The sequence below is a fragment of the Brachycentrus maculatus genome, unplaced genomic scaffold (assembly GCF_059751285.1).
Source record: "Brachycentrus maculatus isolate JH-2025_06_01 unplaced genomic scaffold, ASM5975128v1 h1tg000196l, whole genome shotgun sequence".
NCBI lineage: Eukaryota > Metazoa > Arthropoda > Insecta > Trichoptera > Brachycentridae > Brachycentrus > Brachycentrus maculatus.
The window spans coordinates 1733993-1750383 of NW_028280947.1; the positions used below are offsets into that span (position 1 = coordinate 1733993).

Consider the following 16391-nt stretch of genomic DNA (forward strand, 5'->3'; position numbering starts at 1 on the left):
AAAACCCTTATCACACCCCAATGGTGCATAGGGCACTGCATCATATAAACCCAGTATTATCTTGATCGTTAATTCATGAAGGAAAGGTGATCAGTCTTCCGCTTCAGGTACCAGTCCAGGATAATATTGAAAAAACAAGTGACAAAATCACTTTGATTTATTTGAACCCCCCCACCCTGGGAATCGAACCCGGGACCTCCAGTACAGTAGCTAAACACGCTAACCATTACACTACGGAGACAGATTTAAGTTAAGCTAAGCAAAATTGGGCGCGATCAGTATTTAGATGGCTAAAATAACACTCTAATAAATAAATAATAAATCACGTGTTTCGACGCATTCCGGATCATTTTCAAAATGATGAATGCATCGAAACACGCGTCACATTAGATTTTAACACGATGAGTTCCGGAGCCAGAGATCTCTGTTATAATGATAACGCAAGTAAATCAATAAACATTTTTGACATCTAGACATAGACGTTGAAGAATATGGAAGTCTGGGCATTTACAGGGCTTACGACCGCCATAGGTTTTTGACACTTCGAAATAGATGAAGAAGAATATGGAAGTCTGGGCATTTACAGGGCTTACGACCGTCATAGGCTTGGTTGAATGATCACTTAACACACGTAATTTTTTTAAAATTCTGCCCATGATTGACAACCGCACTACTCAATTTTCGTAACTTCTAGATATATTTATCAAACTCGTGACATGTGAGTTCACAACAGCCATCTATGTTGGAATAGGGAAAGTTTATTTTTTTAATGAATATTTTTTTAAACCGAAAATTTGAGTAGTGTGGTTATCAATCATGGGTAGAATAGTAAATGTTGCACTGTGTAAAGCCTATGACCGATCATAAGCACTGTAAATACCCAGATTATCATATTCTTCAACTATGTTGAGATGTGTGCAGAATGGTGAATGTTGAACGCGTGTTAAGCCAATGACAGGTCATAAACCCCGTAAATACCCAGACTTCCATAATTTTCTACAACATGTTGCGATGTGACAAATGAAATAAAATGTTTATATGCATACGTTTACACATATTACAATAAATGACTTTTTTTTAAACACTTCGTATAGACTTTTGCATTTCAATGTGATATTTATTTAGCCTTGTAGTATAGTACCTACATTTTTTAACAGTAATATATTCACGATTATATTTTTACATATATTGACAGAAAACAGTTTTTTTTTCAGTGATATATGAGGTATTCAATCTTACTGTTAAAAATTTACCTATTGAGATACAACAAATCCTCTTTACCGTAAAAAAAATTACAGTAAATTACTGTCCCTCTTCACTCCACGTGCTAAAAATCGATATAAACGCCAACTGATTCGTTATGTTAAATGAAATTTTCTTTTTTTCAATTTTAAAACTGGTCCCAGGGTGATATTAAATAAATATGATTACTTCTTTATTTTAAACCACTTGGGGATCGAACCCAGGACCTCTAATTCTGTAGCCAAACGCCCTTATCGCTCGCTAATATATCTTTGGAGCTCATGATCTCCAACTGTATTGTCGTGACTGTATCACTTCTGCCCGCCAACGATTTGTAATTATTTTTATTTAAAAAAAATATCACAACCATTTTGTTTTTTTTTTAAATCTTAAATATATATTTTTAACTCAATTAAAATCGTGATGGTTTCTTACTGGAATCGCTTGAATTTAATCCTAATCGAATTTAAAAATAAATTTTGTTTATCTTCACCAGCGTTAAAACCCATTAATCAATTGTTTAAATTAATGCAACAATACTCTGTTGTGTGGAGCAATAATATTTATTACTATTAAAACAAATATAACGATAAATTTCTTGATAAGGCCTAACAATAAACGGTATTTTATTCATACGTCTAGCTTGTATTATATCGTCAGCAGTCACAGCGCGCGTTCAAACGATGTGTCGTTTTCTTTTGTTTTTTACAATAAAACCAGGCGCTTATAAATAAGGAAAAATAAAGCGGTTTAATTGTTGTTTTTTCTACATTGTTTTACTATTTTTCACATCCCAATGCAGCGCGGGTACGATTAGAAGTCAGTAGTACCTAACGAGTTGAGCCGTTCTCGCGCCGAACAATTTGTGGCGACTATCATTTTGTATTCATTCGTCTCGGTCGTCAGCTGTTCTGTGTATTTTTTGTGTATCGATTGTATACCGCTGGCCCAGGTTTGTCTGACAGTGATAATAGTGCCGCGCTGTTGCTGTGATCGTTTCTTATCATTTTGACATGTAAAAACATTTTTGTCGAGTGAATTTACGGATTGGCGGACGCACCGAGCTTTTGCGTCTACGCATCGTGCTTAAAATATTGAATGCCAAATAAAAAGTGCGTCCGTTTTCTTTTTTTGAAATATTCGTCGGGCTTCTTTGCTGAGGCTCTAATATGGCAAATGTTACAATGCAATTTAAATCTTGAATGTAATTATTTTTACAAACCTGTTATTTACTAAAAAAAATATTTCCGTTTTGTTATTTTTATGGTTTAAATCTTGATTGCGTGTGTTATTTTCTCACAGCTGGAGTTCGCTTCGCTCACAAGAACGAGCATCGTAGTATTTCCTAGATTTGCGCAATTAATCACTGTGTTTTATAAAAATATATAACCTTTAGATTGTGTGATAATATTATTAGTGCATGTGAAATGTTTTTAGTCCAATGACAGCTTTTTATGTTGTGCACCGTGCCTTCGCCCGAGCGTAACAACGCGGGATCTCTCGCCGATATGCAATGACATATGTTGATTTCGTAAGGGGTTGTTTAAATTTAAATAGTTTACGTGTTTGAACTCTGGTTAAATTAATGTGATGCATCTATGCGGTGTCGTAAATTCGTGAAACGGAGCATAGCCGCATAGTCCCGGCGACATGTCGTCCCCGCAGCGCCATGCGAGCTCTGCCTTATCGACCGACGTGTTCGACGGCAGCGCCACGCGCTCTGCCTTACCGACCATGCTCCCTACCATACCGGCCGGGCAGGCCATGTTACCGACCGGGCCCGGCCCGTCGAGGCAGCGCTCGTTGAAGGACCGGCTCAGAGAGGGCATCACCGGCGGGTTTCACTGGCAGTAAGTACAAACTTATCGATTTGTCGTCACACGCTTTGCACTGTTTTATCAACAAATCAACAACTGGTATGAAAGAGCGATGTTACGATAAATACATATCAACATGTTCAACTAATAAAATCGAAACTGAAGAAATATTTAAAATATTATAAACTTATTTTAACACATGCAATAAATTACTAAATAAATTCAACAAATACGATTTTCATTTTACAAATAAAAAGCGCAAAGTAAGCGCTTCAAATATTTATTGAAATATTGTACTAAGTAGTAAGGTGTTGTTCGGTCAAAACTGACCTTAACCAAACCAGACTATTCTATACATTTTACCGAACTTTTTTTTATTTATTTTGACTGTGCAAAACGATGGAGCCATTTATATTTCATGTCTTGAGTAGTGCGATGTTATATTCTCTCTGCCTACCCATTCGAAGAGGCGTGATGGTTAGTTACTAAGTTGTTTTTTGCGATATTTTTTACTAACTTTTTATGAATATAATTCAAATGAAAAGTCATCTCGCATCTGTTACGTACTCGGGAAATTATCGTACGAGTATGTATTATCATTTTCGCGTTTTACTCCAAATTTTACTTTATTTATTGAACATGTTGATATGATGATATGTGAATTTTGACAGCTGTCTGAATGTGAAGTTTCTTATTGCAACTATGCATGGTTTGATTTTTGTGTAGCCTAATTTTCAAATGCACAAGAATATTAAAAAAAAACTTATGTATATATTCGTAAATTAAGTAAGTCAAATGGTACATCATAATTTATTATTTTCTTCTTAGATTTACGTGTCGACATGCAACTTTCACTGTGCCGTGATTATTATACATATTAAATTTTTTTTACAAAAAATTAGCATCGTAAAATACCAGAGGATAAATGATATTCAAAACAAACGAAAAGATTTTTTACCCGTTTTTATTCTATGTATTTTGAAGCAGCATAACGTTATAATATTCTTCTTCTTCTTCATCAAACCCTTGTCCGCACCCCGATGGTGCATAGGGCACCGTATCAAATAAACACAGTGTTATCTTGATCGTTAACACATGAAGGAAAGGTGATCAGCCCTCCGCTTCAGGTCTAGTGAAGGGTAATATTGAACTAATATTAAACTTATATTAGAGTGAAAAAATCACTTATATTTATTTGACCCCCCACCCCTGGGGATCGAACCCGGGATCTCCAGAACGGTAGCCGAGCGTGCTGACCATTAACTACAGAGACGGACAATTAATCAATACGGCTGTCCAAACTCAAAACTCAGTAAGGGACATTTTTTGTGGTACGTTTTTTTGCATTCTTGGACTAAGTAGATTCTACTTAGACCAAAAATGCAAAAAAACGTACTACAAAAAAAATGTCCCTTACTGTGTTTTAAGTTTGGACAGCCGAATAGTCAGTCATTAAGATACTATACAAATATTTTTATCGCCCATTTTTCAGCCAAGTGCATTGCACTGCGTATATATTTCGAGTTCACCTGCGTGAAGTCGCCTTGACCAATTAAGTTGAATAATTTCAAAGGAAGACATTGACTCGGGAGTTTCCTAGTCATCTGACATCTAACCACATATTTAATTATGCGCATATCATAATAACATGTTACGGCGCCGTAAATGTGTTTCATGGACAAACGGCCATTAAAATTAAGCCCCAAAGTGACTACATTGTTGACAGCTGATCCAGTTTTTTGGCATTACCGCGAAACTGTACAAAATATTGCGTCAGTGTTGCCACCAAAGTGGTAGTTTGAAAACAATAAATTATGCCACGTAGGAACTGCCAGTTCTAGCTTCCTACCGTAGTATTTTCAATGACAAAAGAACGCAACATTGTTGACATCTAATCCTGTTTTTTGGCAATACCGCGAAACTTTAGAAAACATTGAGGCAGTGTTGCCACCAAATTGATAGGTTGAAAAAAATATAAATAAATATAGGAAGTATCAATATACATTGGTTACATCTGATCCAGTTTTTTTCGGAATTACCGCGAAACTTTAGAAAATATTGCGGCAGTGTTGCCACCGAATCGATAGATTGAAAAAAATATATATCACGTAGGAACTGCCCGCTCAGGTTTATACTACTGTCGTATTTTTAGGTACACAAAAACGCAAATATTTTTCTGCTTACAATAAAAATATAAGGTTTTGCAAAAATTACCGCTGATGAGAATAAAATAAAGGTTTTGTAAAAAAAATAATAACGCGTTGGATCAGGGCTTTTATTCATTTTAAATTTACTTTATAATACGTTATATGTAACTGGTATTTAATTTTTTTTTTAAACCGAAATATTTGTGTTTTTATTATACACAAAAATACTTCAATTACACACTATTTATGTGAGCCTAAGCGGCTCATTATTAGACATAGGTATCAAATTGTGGTACAGTAGGTTCCAACCGAGAAACTCTGACTCAACTCAAGAGTACGCGACACTAACCACGGGACCACGACCCGATACATAATTAAATAATAAAAAATAGTATCTCCACTTGGAGGAGTTAAAAAATAGCTATTGTATTATTCATTTTATGAAATTCATTTAAATGAAGACACATTGTGATGTATAAACTCGCGCAAAATCTACAAGATTTCAAAACAATTGCTATAGGTGTGGAAAGGTTAATATTTACTCGAAATATATCGTTGACTGAAATTAACAGAGATAATTCAAATGATTATTTATTTTCACGTTTAGTTATTAAGGCTAATGTCTCAAATTGATCCTTGATTTTTTTTAAATCTGTTATTATTTAAATGTAATTGATTTAAATATCTGAATTTGACCTTTATTAGTAATAATTTTTTATTGGTACTCATTTTCAGGTTGGTTTAGTTATATAAAATATTGCTTGTTATATGCATTCAGGTTTTATATTTCAGCGCTGCATAAAAACAACAGTGTTTATCCACATAATTATAAATATTTATAACGTTCTCGAGTATAAATAAACAATTCGAACCCTTGTTTCTCAATTAAGGCGTTATCACTCCATAAAACTGATCAATGCTCCTCCGTAAACCATATTATCATAGCTTAGGCACTTTCTTGGACTTTTATTGACCAATTCCGGAATAAACGTGCGACTAACTGCCCAATTTACTCATATGCTTCATCAAATGCTTATTTACTTGTACATTCCGTACTAAAAATGCTATTCGCCATAGTAAATACGCGCCTAATGGATTTATGCGAGTTATTTTTATTTCATTTTAATTTAAGTTTTACTCAGTAAATACCAATGTTTCTTAAAATCTATTATGACACGTGTTTCGACGCATTTTCAAACACCGTATGTGAAACGAAGTCTAAATTTTAGAGTTGTATCTTTGGAACGTTGAAGGTTGAAGAGCGGGTTGCGGGCTGTTTCTTATTTTTATTTGTTTTTTTTTCATTATTGGAAATATAGACAAAAGGGGGAGACTTTAGTCATTGTCATATTATTAATTAATTATTTATTTATTGAACGGCTAATGCCTTTAATATAATACATATAAACAGTATCTAATATAAAAATACACTGATAGAGAAACAAAAAGTCTTAAACATAAAATAATAATAAAATAACAACTAGTAAGCACTGGTAAATGCACGTTTCCTTCACACACTATCAGCGAGCAGCAAGAGAGAGTGAAACACAACGTTTAAAATGTATCCATTGTAACATGGATTATGTCAATATCTATTTAAAATCAATTATAATTTAATTGTGGGTTTATTATTATTTTGTTATTTATATTTTTACTTATTAATTTTATGTTATTTATATTTTTACTAAGTAATAATTCATTTTAAAGGTGAATAGATTATACCACCAAGTGACTGCCGAATCAATTAATGAAATGCTTTAAATTCAACTATCAATTACATTTTAATATGATTTTAGAAAAAAAAAGTTATTGAAAGATAAGGCGAAGATTTTTTTTTCAATATACATATGTTTTCTAAAAAAAAATACAATATACATATATATGGTATATACCGTAGAACGGGGCTACTTGAACTTTGATGTGTTACTTGAGCCCAGTACAAAAAAAATCTGTATTTGGTGTACAATAATGAACGGATCATGACAATAAGTGTCCCCTGTCAGGGAAACAATGAATCATATCGATACGTTTATTATTGTAGACCAAATACAGATCTAAATAAAAAAAAATGTACTGGGTTCAAGTAACACATCAAGTAGCCCCGTTCTACGGTATATATATATTATATTATATATGTTTTAAATAAATCTGGCGTGGAGTGACAACGGGTTCTCAGCGCAACCGGACGCATAATGAAATCTATTATTACAAGTAATGCCTTAATACTTATTTTTTGTCAATTCCACACCAAATACATCTTTAATGAGAAGGGGTTAGTCCGACACGACAACAATATTTTCATTTCGGCCGCACGACCCTCTTCGCAAAATGTTGCAATAAGTGGGCCGCCATGAAATTGCCATTCCGGCGAGAGGAAAAAACTAATAATGGCGCGGATAACGTGTCCGAAATATTAACGGGGATGAATCGGGCAAGCGCCCACCCCGGCTAGATAAAGATATAACTCGATATATTATGTATCGATATATCTCGATATATTAGCGCTCGCTCGGGCGATAAAATCGTACGTGGACATATTGCACTCCCATGGTGCAGCTATGAACCATATTAAATATTCAGGTGTACCAAAAATATTATTAACTAACTAGTGTCGGATTGTGGTCCCGTGGTTAGTGTCGCGGACTCTTAAGTCAGAGTTTTTAGGTTCGAACCCACTCTACCATAATTTGATACCTATTTCTAATAATGAGCCGCTTAGGCTCACAGAAATAGTATGAAATTGATATATTTGTATACTTATATCAATTTATATATGTATTATATATATATATAATAAAAACACAACTTTCTCTTAAAAAAACTAACTTACTAACTAATTAACCATCACGCCGCTTCCCCGCAGGGGTAGGCAGAGAGAGTATAACGCCACACCACTCTGTCTTTGTAAATATTCTTCGCCTCTTCTACGTTCATGCATCTCCTGTTATATACCCGTCGATTTTTTCGACTCCTAACCTGACCGCTTTCATGTATTTGGCATACTCTATTGTGCCAAGTTTTTCTCGGTCTTCCTCTGCTCCTTTTTCCAACTACATTCGCCTCATAAATTTGTTTTACCGCTCTCCCCTCACTCATTCGTTCCACATGTCCAAACCATCTCAACACACCTTTCTTAAATATTATTCTTCATAAAATGTTATTGTTACAAGACAAGCGCCGTGGCGTAGTCGGGTAGACGCTCGACTGCGAAACTGGCGTTGCGGTTCGTTTTCCGCCAATTGCAAAATTACTTTTGGCATTTATGACAATCTTAGCGCGTTTTTTGTTACTTCGGTGTCCGCTCTGCATTCGATCCCACATGTCATGACACCAAAAATATTTATTTTTTAAAAGTATTTAACGAATCCAAATTATTAATATTATAATTATAACCTAATATTGAATAATGAAAACAATCAAATCACCCCGAAGTTTTTTTTTCCAAGGGAAATATTGAACGTACATAGGTAACGTATTTTTAGTACACCCTATATACAAGATATGTCGGTACATAATAAAATAGCGCTATTAACTATTTATTTCCTGGAGTTTCGACTTCAACGAGCACATATCTGAATTTTTACTGGTCATAAAAAATTGAGAAAATCTATTTCTGCACCCTTTAACCATTTCCCTATTAAAATTTAATCCGAGAAAAGAAATGCACGAATGTTTCATAATTAAAATTAAACTTTGTTTTAAAATCACTATAAATATTTTATTATAACTTAATTATGATGTCTACCGGTTTCGAAGCTTACCGCTTCTTTATCAAGACTGATTAATAATTAATTCAATTATAAAATGGAAAATCACAAAGTTAGTGCTTTAAATATAAATTATATCCACGTATGTTCATTCGTTTCTTTAAAGATTCAAAGCATTTATCTGTTTCCACTTTTTAAAATTACTTTAAATGATCGATTTTTGGTACAGCAAATAAACAGTTATGTAAAATGTATTTGTTATATCGCTCACTCCTTTCTACAACGTCGTATACCAAAAAACTTGATTTTTAGGAGATCGTTTTTGAAGTCAAAGAATATAATAAAATGTATCAAATATAAATATCAAGCCACTTATTGAACTTTTTACTGTGCAACGGATATTTTTAGGTAACACCTGCAGGTTTTTTCTTCATTTGAAAAATATTTAGTAAATTTAAAAAAATAATTAAACAATACCTTTTCTTCAAAATGCCAAAACAACACTTTCTGCCCAGTAGCGGGTAAATATTAAGTTAAAAATATGCCGCTTTTGCTGGGATAAAGTACATTTTCTGGGCATTCTGAAAACATGTACAGCTGAAAATTGACGATTTTTAAAATATACATGACGTTGTTGAAAAGTGTGAGCAGTACAGTGAGTAGCTAGTTCTTTGACTTTGGATTATTATACAATAAACAAGTATTTCTATGTTGCTCTAAGTGAGTGGCTTCTAGGAGATACAAATCTGGAATACCCTTGCCAGAAAACCAAAAACTGTAACGACTTCTTTTGAAGAAGCCATTTTTTTCATTTGATCGCACATGGCCCAATACACACCTTTATAATAATAATAGATTCCTATTTTTCTGTAATATGTAGTTAATGAATTCCTTTTGTGTTTGTCTGCGAAATTGCGACTTGAATATTGTCTTACAAGCACATGAACAAACAATTTATTCACCTTTTGAATAATAAATCTAATATTTGAAGACAAATTTCAACTGGCATTGGAAAAATGATAATAAATTATCATTTTAAGACCATTTTAACTTTTTAATATATGTGTATATATGTATGTATATGTTATGTATTTTAAATCAAACACAGATTTTTCGAATCTACTAAGTTAAATTTTATTTAAAAAAAAAACACATAAAAATTTATATTGTGACAATTGTTTCGCCTAGTTATGGAATTTTCAAACGAATGTGAAGATTAAATGGACTGACGGTCCTTATATAGCTATACAATGCTAAGTAACAGTTTTAACATGTGCACAATATAACATGTTTAAAATTGTCGCAGTATTAATTTTTATGTGTTTTTTAAAAATAAAATACAACTTAATGGACTCAAAAAATCTGTGTTTGATTTAAAATACATAAATTAAAATGGAGTTCTACAAATTAAACGCCAAATCGATATATATATATATATATATATATATATATATATATATATATATATATATATATATATATATATATATATATATATATATATATATATATATATATATATATATAATATATATATATATATATATATATATATATAATTTTAATCATTTTGAATTCGATACAACTACAATATAACTGAAAATTAATGCCAACCTTGACTCAGATACGAATTTGTATATAAGCATGCTCTTGTATGTTATTATTTATCTGCAAACGCGATCGCGCAAGTTGTAAGGCGATAATTCCTTCAGCGCGGCTCACTTCGCCGAGGCAATACGTCTTCGCGATATATTAATTCCCAGAGGGCGAGGCGTTAATCAAATTAACGATGAATTTGGAAGCTGCCGCGTAGGATGAGATAAATTGGATCAAAATTAACGCAATCCGGAGCGCGGGGGTCGTGGGATTGTCTTCAAAATCGAGCGCCTTCCCTCTCTCTATTTTTCTGACGACACGTTGACAGAGACGCGTAATGTAATTATTAATCATTTTCACTGTACTCTGAAAGGGGGATTTCACTGTATTCCCACACACGCACACACACGCACGCACACGCACGCACACGCACACACACACACACACACGCACACACACACACACATACACACACAAACACACACACACACACACACACACACACACACACACACACACACACACACACACACACACACACACACACACACACACACACACACACATATATATATATATATATATATATATATATATATATATATATATATATATATATATATATATATATATACGTATACGTATAGATCCGCCTCTGTAGTGTAATGGTCAGCACGCTCGGCTACCGTTCTGGAGGTCCCGGGTTCGATTCCCAGGGGGGTCAAATAAATATAAGTGATTTTTTCACTGTAATATTTATTCAATATTACCCTGGACTGGTACCTGAAGCGGAGGGCTGATCACCTTTCTTTCGTGTGTAAACGATCAAGATAACACTGTGTTCATATGAAGCAGTGCCCTATGCACCATTGGGGTGCGGATAAGGGTTTTATTATTATATTATTATAGATATATATTTATATATTGGCTACCATTCTAGAGGTTTAAAAAAAATAAATCGATAAGTTTACTTGGTTCTTGATCAATATGACCTAATACAAAAATAAAATACAAAAAAATTTCAGAGGTCTAATCGAAATCCTTTCCATCCTACACACTTTTTAGACTTGTTCACAAAATCTTATTAAATATGCATAAGTTAGTAAGTAACTACTAACTTCTAAAATGTTGTACTCGTATAATCCAATTTACATAAGTTAGCGCGATCACTATCAAACTTCTGTGTTCCTGGTAGCGAGGCTTACCTCGTTTAACTATAAAGATAGATGGAATTTTCAGCTAGTCTACTGCAATATTATACAAACATGTATACATATATATATACGCCTCGTGTTCATACCTTATATCTTTTAATACTCTCCTAAATAATGATATTTTCCTGGAAACAATTCCCGAATGTTTGCGCCCATTCCAGGTTGCGAGAATCAACGTTGCAACTCGGTCAAAACTTCCCGCAATTTTCTTGCACCGTCGCAAAAAGGATAAGGTTAATTCCTCGCACACGTGAAGTGGGTTTATACATTTGTACGCCGCTTTTTACGCGGGGTCGGTTTTAACCCGCTCTCGTTAGTTTTCTGCAGTCGACATTTTGAAAATGTTTGCCTTATTCCGGGAACAATATAGCCGCGCCTCGCACCACTTTTCGTGCCTTATCTACGGCTGGTTCGCGTCTCCGCTATATAGGCTTTTCCTCGAAAAACGCCATCTAGCTGACGTAATTTTCGTTACGGCGCGCTCGTTAACGAACTGTTTTGTTTGATGTGGTTAAAGCTAATTACGTAAATTTCGGGATAGGTTTTTACCGAGAAGAGTAGGCTTTTTAGCGAAGGGTAGTGGTCAGTGCGCTTGGCTTCCGTACACGATGTGCCAGGTTCATTTCCCATTTAAAAAAAAAAAACAACCAACCATCACCCGCTTCACCGCAGAATTAGGCAGAGAGAATAACCAATCTGTCTTTGCAAACAATAAGCATAATTTGTTTGTAAATAAATGTCTTCTTCTTCAAACCCTTATCCGCACCCCAATAGTGCATAGGGCACTGCATCATATAAACACAGTGTTATCACGATCAAACTCGAAACACGGTGTGCGAGAGTTCACAAGAGGAATCTATGGTGAGATGAGAGCTTCTATAAACCTTGTGATTTAATTGTTTTAAACTTTATTTCTACTTTGAATAAGCCAGTTTATTGTTTATTGTGATCTAGATTTAATAAAAAAAACAATTATAGATATGTTCATATTACCCTAATCATAATATATAGCATCGATATTATATATTATAATGGTATACTACGCATTAAATGAGTTTCCTTTATTTACTACTAGATGTCACATAACTCGTAGCTTTAAATGGATATCGCTCACTCCTTTCAAGAACGTCATAAATCAAAAATCGTCAATTATCAGTTGTGCATGATATCGAAATGCCCAGAAAATGTACTATAACCCAGCAAAAGAGGCATATTTTTAACTTAATATTTACCCGCTACAGGGCAGAAAGTGTTGTTTTTGCATTTTGAAAAAAAAGTATTGTTTAATATATTTTGTTTAAATAATAAATATTTTTCAAATGGAGAAAAAACCTTCATGTTTTACCTAAAAAGATTTGTTGCACAGTAAAAAGTTCAATAAGTGGCTTGATATTTATTTTTAATACATTGTTTTATATTTTAAAACTTTAAAAACGTTATCCTGAAAATTCAAGTTTTATGATTTATGACGTTCTTGAAAGGAATGAGCGATATGTAAAGAATATTATCATTCACAACATTTTGAGTGTGTCCAAACACTTACTTGTTATTTTCTCCACTAAGTAGGTTTTTTAGTATTTTTTATTTATTTATTTAAAATAATAACAAGATTTTTTTATTTAATTCATTTTCTAGACCAGGGGTTCCCAACCTTTTTGTACTCCAGAGCACATTCTAAAATATCGGTAGGGTAGCGGGCGCCACCTATTTTTAATCGACGTATTTTTTAGGTTTTGTCAGCAAAGGAACCACTCATACATACAATATCGTAAACATACGAACGTATTTAATAAACCTAGGCACTCAAAAAATTAAAACCAACAAATAAATTAGTATAATTTATTCTCAATATTATTAATATTTAAAGCATTTACTTTGTGGTTAGTCATTTTTACATGGTGGTGGAGGGTGGTATTGTTTGCATGCTGTGGTAGTGATTGTCCTGACGAAGAGACGGGTACGTCTCGAAACCGGTAGACATAAAAATCTTAGTGAGTGGTTATATACTAATATTATTAACATTTTTGTAAAAAAATAAATAAGTAATTATAATTTACATTTTTAATTCATGTTCAAGAAAAATTCTGTCTCTGTCGAATAGTGGCGGGCAGATACGAATCGGGAACGGGGTTGGGAACCTCTGTTCTAGACATTCCTAGTATGTAAATGTTAATGTATTTTACGTTGTTCTTATGATATATCAACAAAGATGAGGAAGAATATGAAAGTCTGGGTATTTACAGCGCTTATGACCTGTCAAAGGATGTTTAAGTGATCACTTTACACACGTGCACGATTACATTCACAATTCTACCCATTATTGACAACCACACTAGTCAAATTTTTCCTGGATATATTAATAATAAATAAAATATTTCCCATTTTCATTTTAGTTTTTCTTGGTAAATACCACTATTTGAAAAACTGCTAATTACCAAGTAAAATTTAAATTGAAATGGACAGATTTTACCACAAAGTGACTGCCGAATCGGTTAATGTAAATGAAATGTGTTGGATTGTGGTCCCGTGGTTAGTGTCGCGGACCCTTAAGTCAGAGTTTCTCGGTTCGAACCCACTCTAGCACAATGTTATACCCATATCTAATAACGAGCCGCTTAGGCTCACAGAAATAGTGTGAAAATGAAATATTTGTGTAAATAATAAAAACACAAATATTTATCTTTTTTATTTAAACAAAAAAAATAGAAAAAATATTCCCAAATCAAAAATAAAAAAAAAATTACAACATTTTGAGTGTGTCCAAATACTTGTTCACAAAATCTGGATTATCTCCAATTACAGGAGTTATTTTCATATTATTTTTTGACATCTCATCAAAGATGAAGAAGAATATGGAAGTCTTTTTTTTAATATATTATATATTTTTTTTTTTTAGAATATTTGGACACACTCAAAATGTTGTAAATAAATTATCTGGTCAAATTATAAGCTTAATAATAAAAATGAAAATGGTATTTTCTGGCGTTTCTCATGTGTGTGATTATAATCCGGGATTCGGATCTCACATACTAATATAAGAGTTTCTGCTTAGTAAAAAGCTTCTTTACATCTCACCAATAGATGTCTCTAGTGAAGTTTTAGTGATTCATGAACAAGGTTTCTAAATTGGTTCATATATATAGAACTTCCAAGAATTTGAGTAGTGTGGTTGTCAATAATGGGTAGAATTGGTGAATGTTACACGTGTGTAAAGTGATCACTTAAACCAGCCTATGACGGTCGTAAGCCCCGTAAATGCCCAGACTTCCATATTCTTCTTCATCTTTGATGAGATGTCAAAAAATAATATTAAAAAAAAATTTATTGCTTAATTAGAATTTCAGACCATGAGTTTCGTTACCTCGTGTATAAATAATGTTATGCATAGAGCGATGTTGATCACACGCAATAAAGTCAATTATTGCAAATATGAATATCGAATTAATAGGTGTGTTAGAATAATATGTTATATTCCAAGGTTTTACTATAAAGACTACATTTTCCGAATTCCTGCGTTTGACACCTTGTTGCTACTGTATGCAAACAATATTAATTTAGCAAAATTATTATTTTTATTTAATGTTTTACTTATTAAACACAAAAAATAATATTCTCAATATTATGTATTAATATTTAAAGCATTTACTTTGTGGTTAGTCATTTTTACTTATTTATTTTTTTACAAAAATGTTAATAAAATTAGTATATAACCACTCACCGAGATTTTTACGTCTACCGGTTTCGAGACGTACCCGTCTCTTCGTCAGGACAATCACTAACACAGCATGCAAACAATACTACCCTTCACCACCGTAGCACCATTTACACACTCAAAACTACACAAAATGTTTAACACATGCGATTTTTGGTCGACCCGAAGATAGTGCATGTTGGTCGTCTCGAAACCGGTAGACGTAAAAATCTCGGTGAGTGGTTATATACCAATTTTATAACATTTTTGTAAAAAAATAAATAAACAAAAAATAAAGCCACTTGACATCTACTTAAGCTTCTTTCCCTAACCGTCAAAATATTTTGAATATTGTTTAGTAGATAGTGTTTTAGTATTAATCAGTCTTGATAGAGAAGCGGTTACCTTCGAAATCGGTAGATATTATAATAAAGTTATAATAAAATATTGATAGTGATTTTAAAACAAAGTTGCATTTTAATTATAAAATGGATAATCACAAAGTTAGTGATAGTATTATTCACCCTACGGATGAGAGGTCAATATTATAGGTATCTCAACTTATTATGAAATATCTATCGTTCCTCTTTATATGAAAGGAGATGGAAGTCTGAGCATCCCAGGGCATACGTCTTGGCATTTGGCTGGATTAAGCGATCACTTCCATCATCATTCATATAAAGAAGAACGATTGACGTTTCATATCAAGTGGAGATACCTATAATATTGACATCTTATCCGTAGGGTGAATAATAAAGTGCCTGGTATAGTGAATAATATTAATATTGTGGAAATAAAAACCTGCCAAAAGATTCTAAACTGGCAGTACACAACGGAGTACTAACCCTAATGAATGGAAATGAAGCATGGCGTTGACAAAAGATGGATGTTTGAGCAGTGTTTTCCACGTAAGTTACCTGTAAATAATGCGCTTATTTATTGGTCATGCAGTATTCTGCGCGTAAGTTACCTGTAAA

General features: G+C 33.1%; 1 protein-coding gene across 6 annotated transcripts in view; it reads left to right on the forward strand.

The window, feature by feature from the left end:
• Positions 1-16391, forward strand: part of mtd (TLD domain-containing protein mustard) — a 315010-nt gene that overhangs the window by 104996 nt on the left and 193623 nt on the right. For 3 of the 6 annotated variants that reach the window (XM_088263104.1, XM_088263106.1, XM_088263103.1), the window contains exon 2: positions 2545-3092. In XM_088263104.1, the coding sequence (XP_088119230.1) occupies positions 2893-3092 (200 nt within the window). In that variant the 5' untranslated portion in view covers positions 2545-2892. Of the gene's footprint in view, positions 1-1889; positions 3093-16391 lie in introns of those variants that run through there. The other 3 variants (XM_088263107.1, XM_088263119.1, XM_088263105.1) reach the window with 2 other exon arrangements.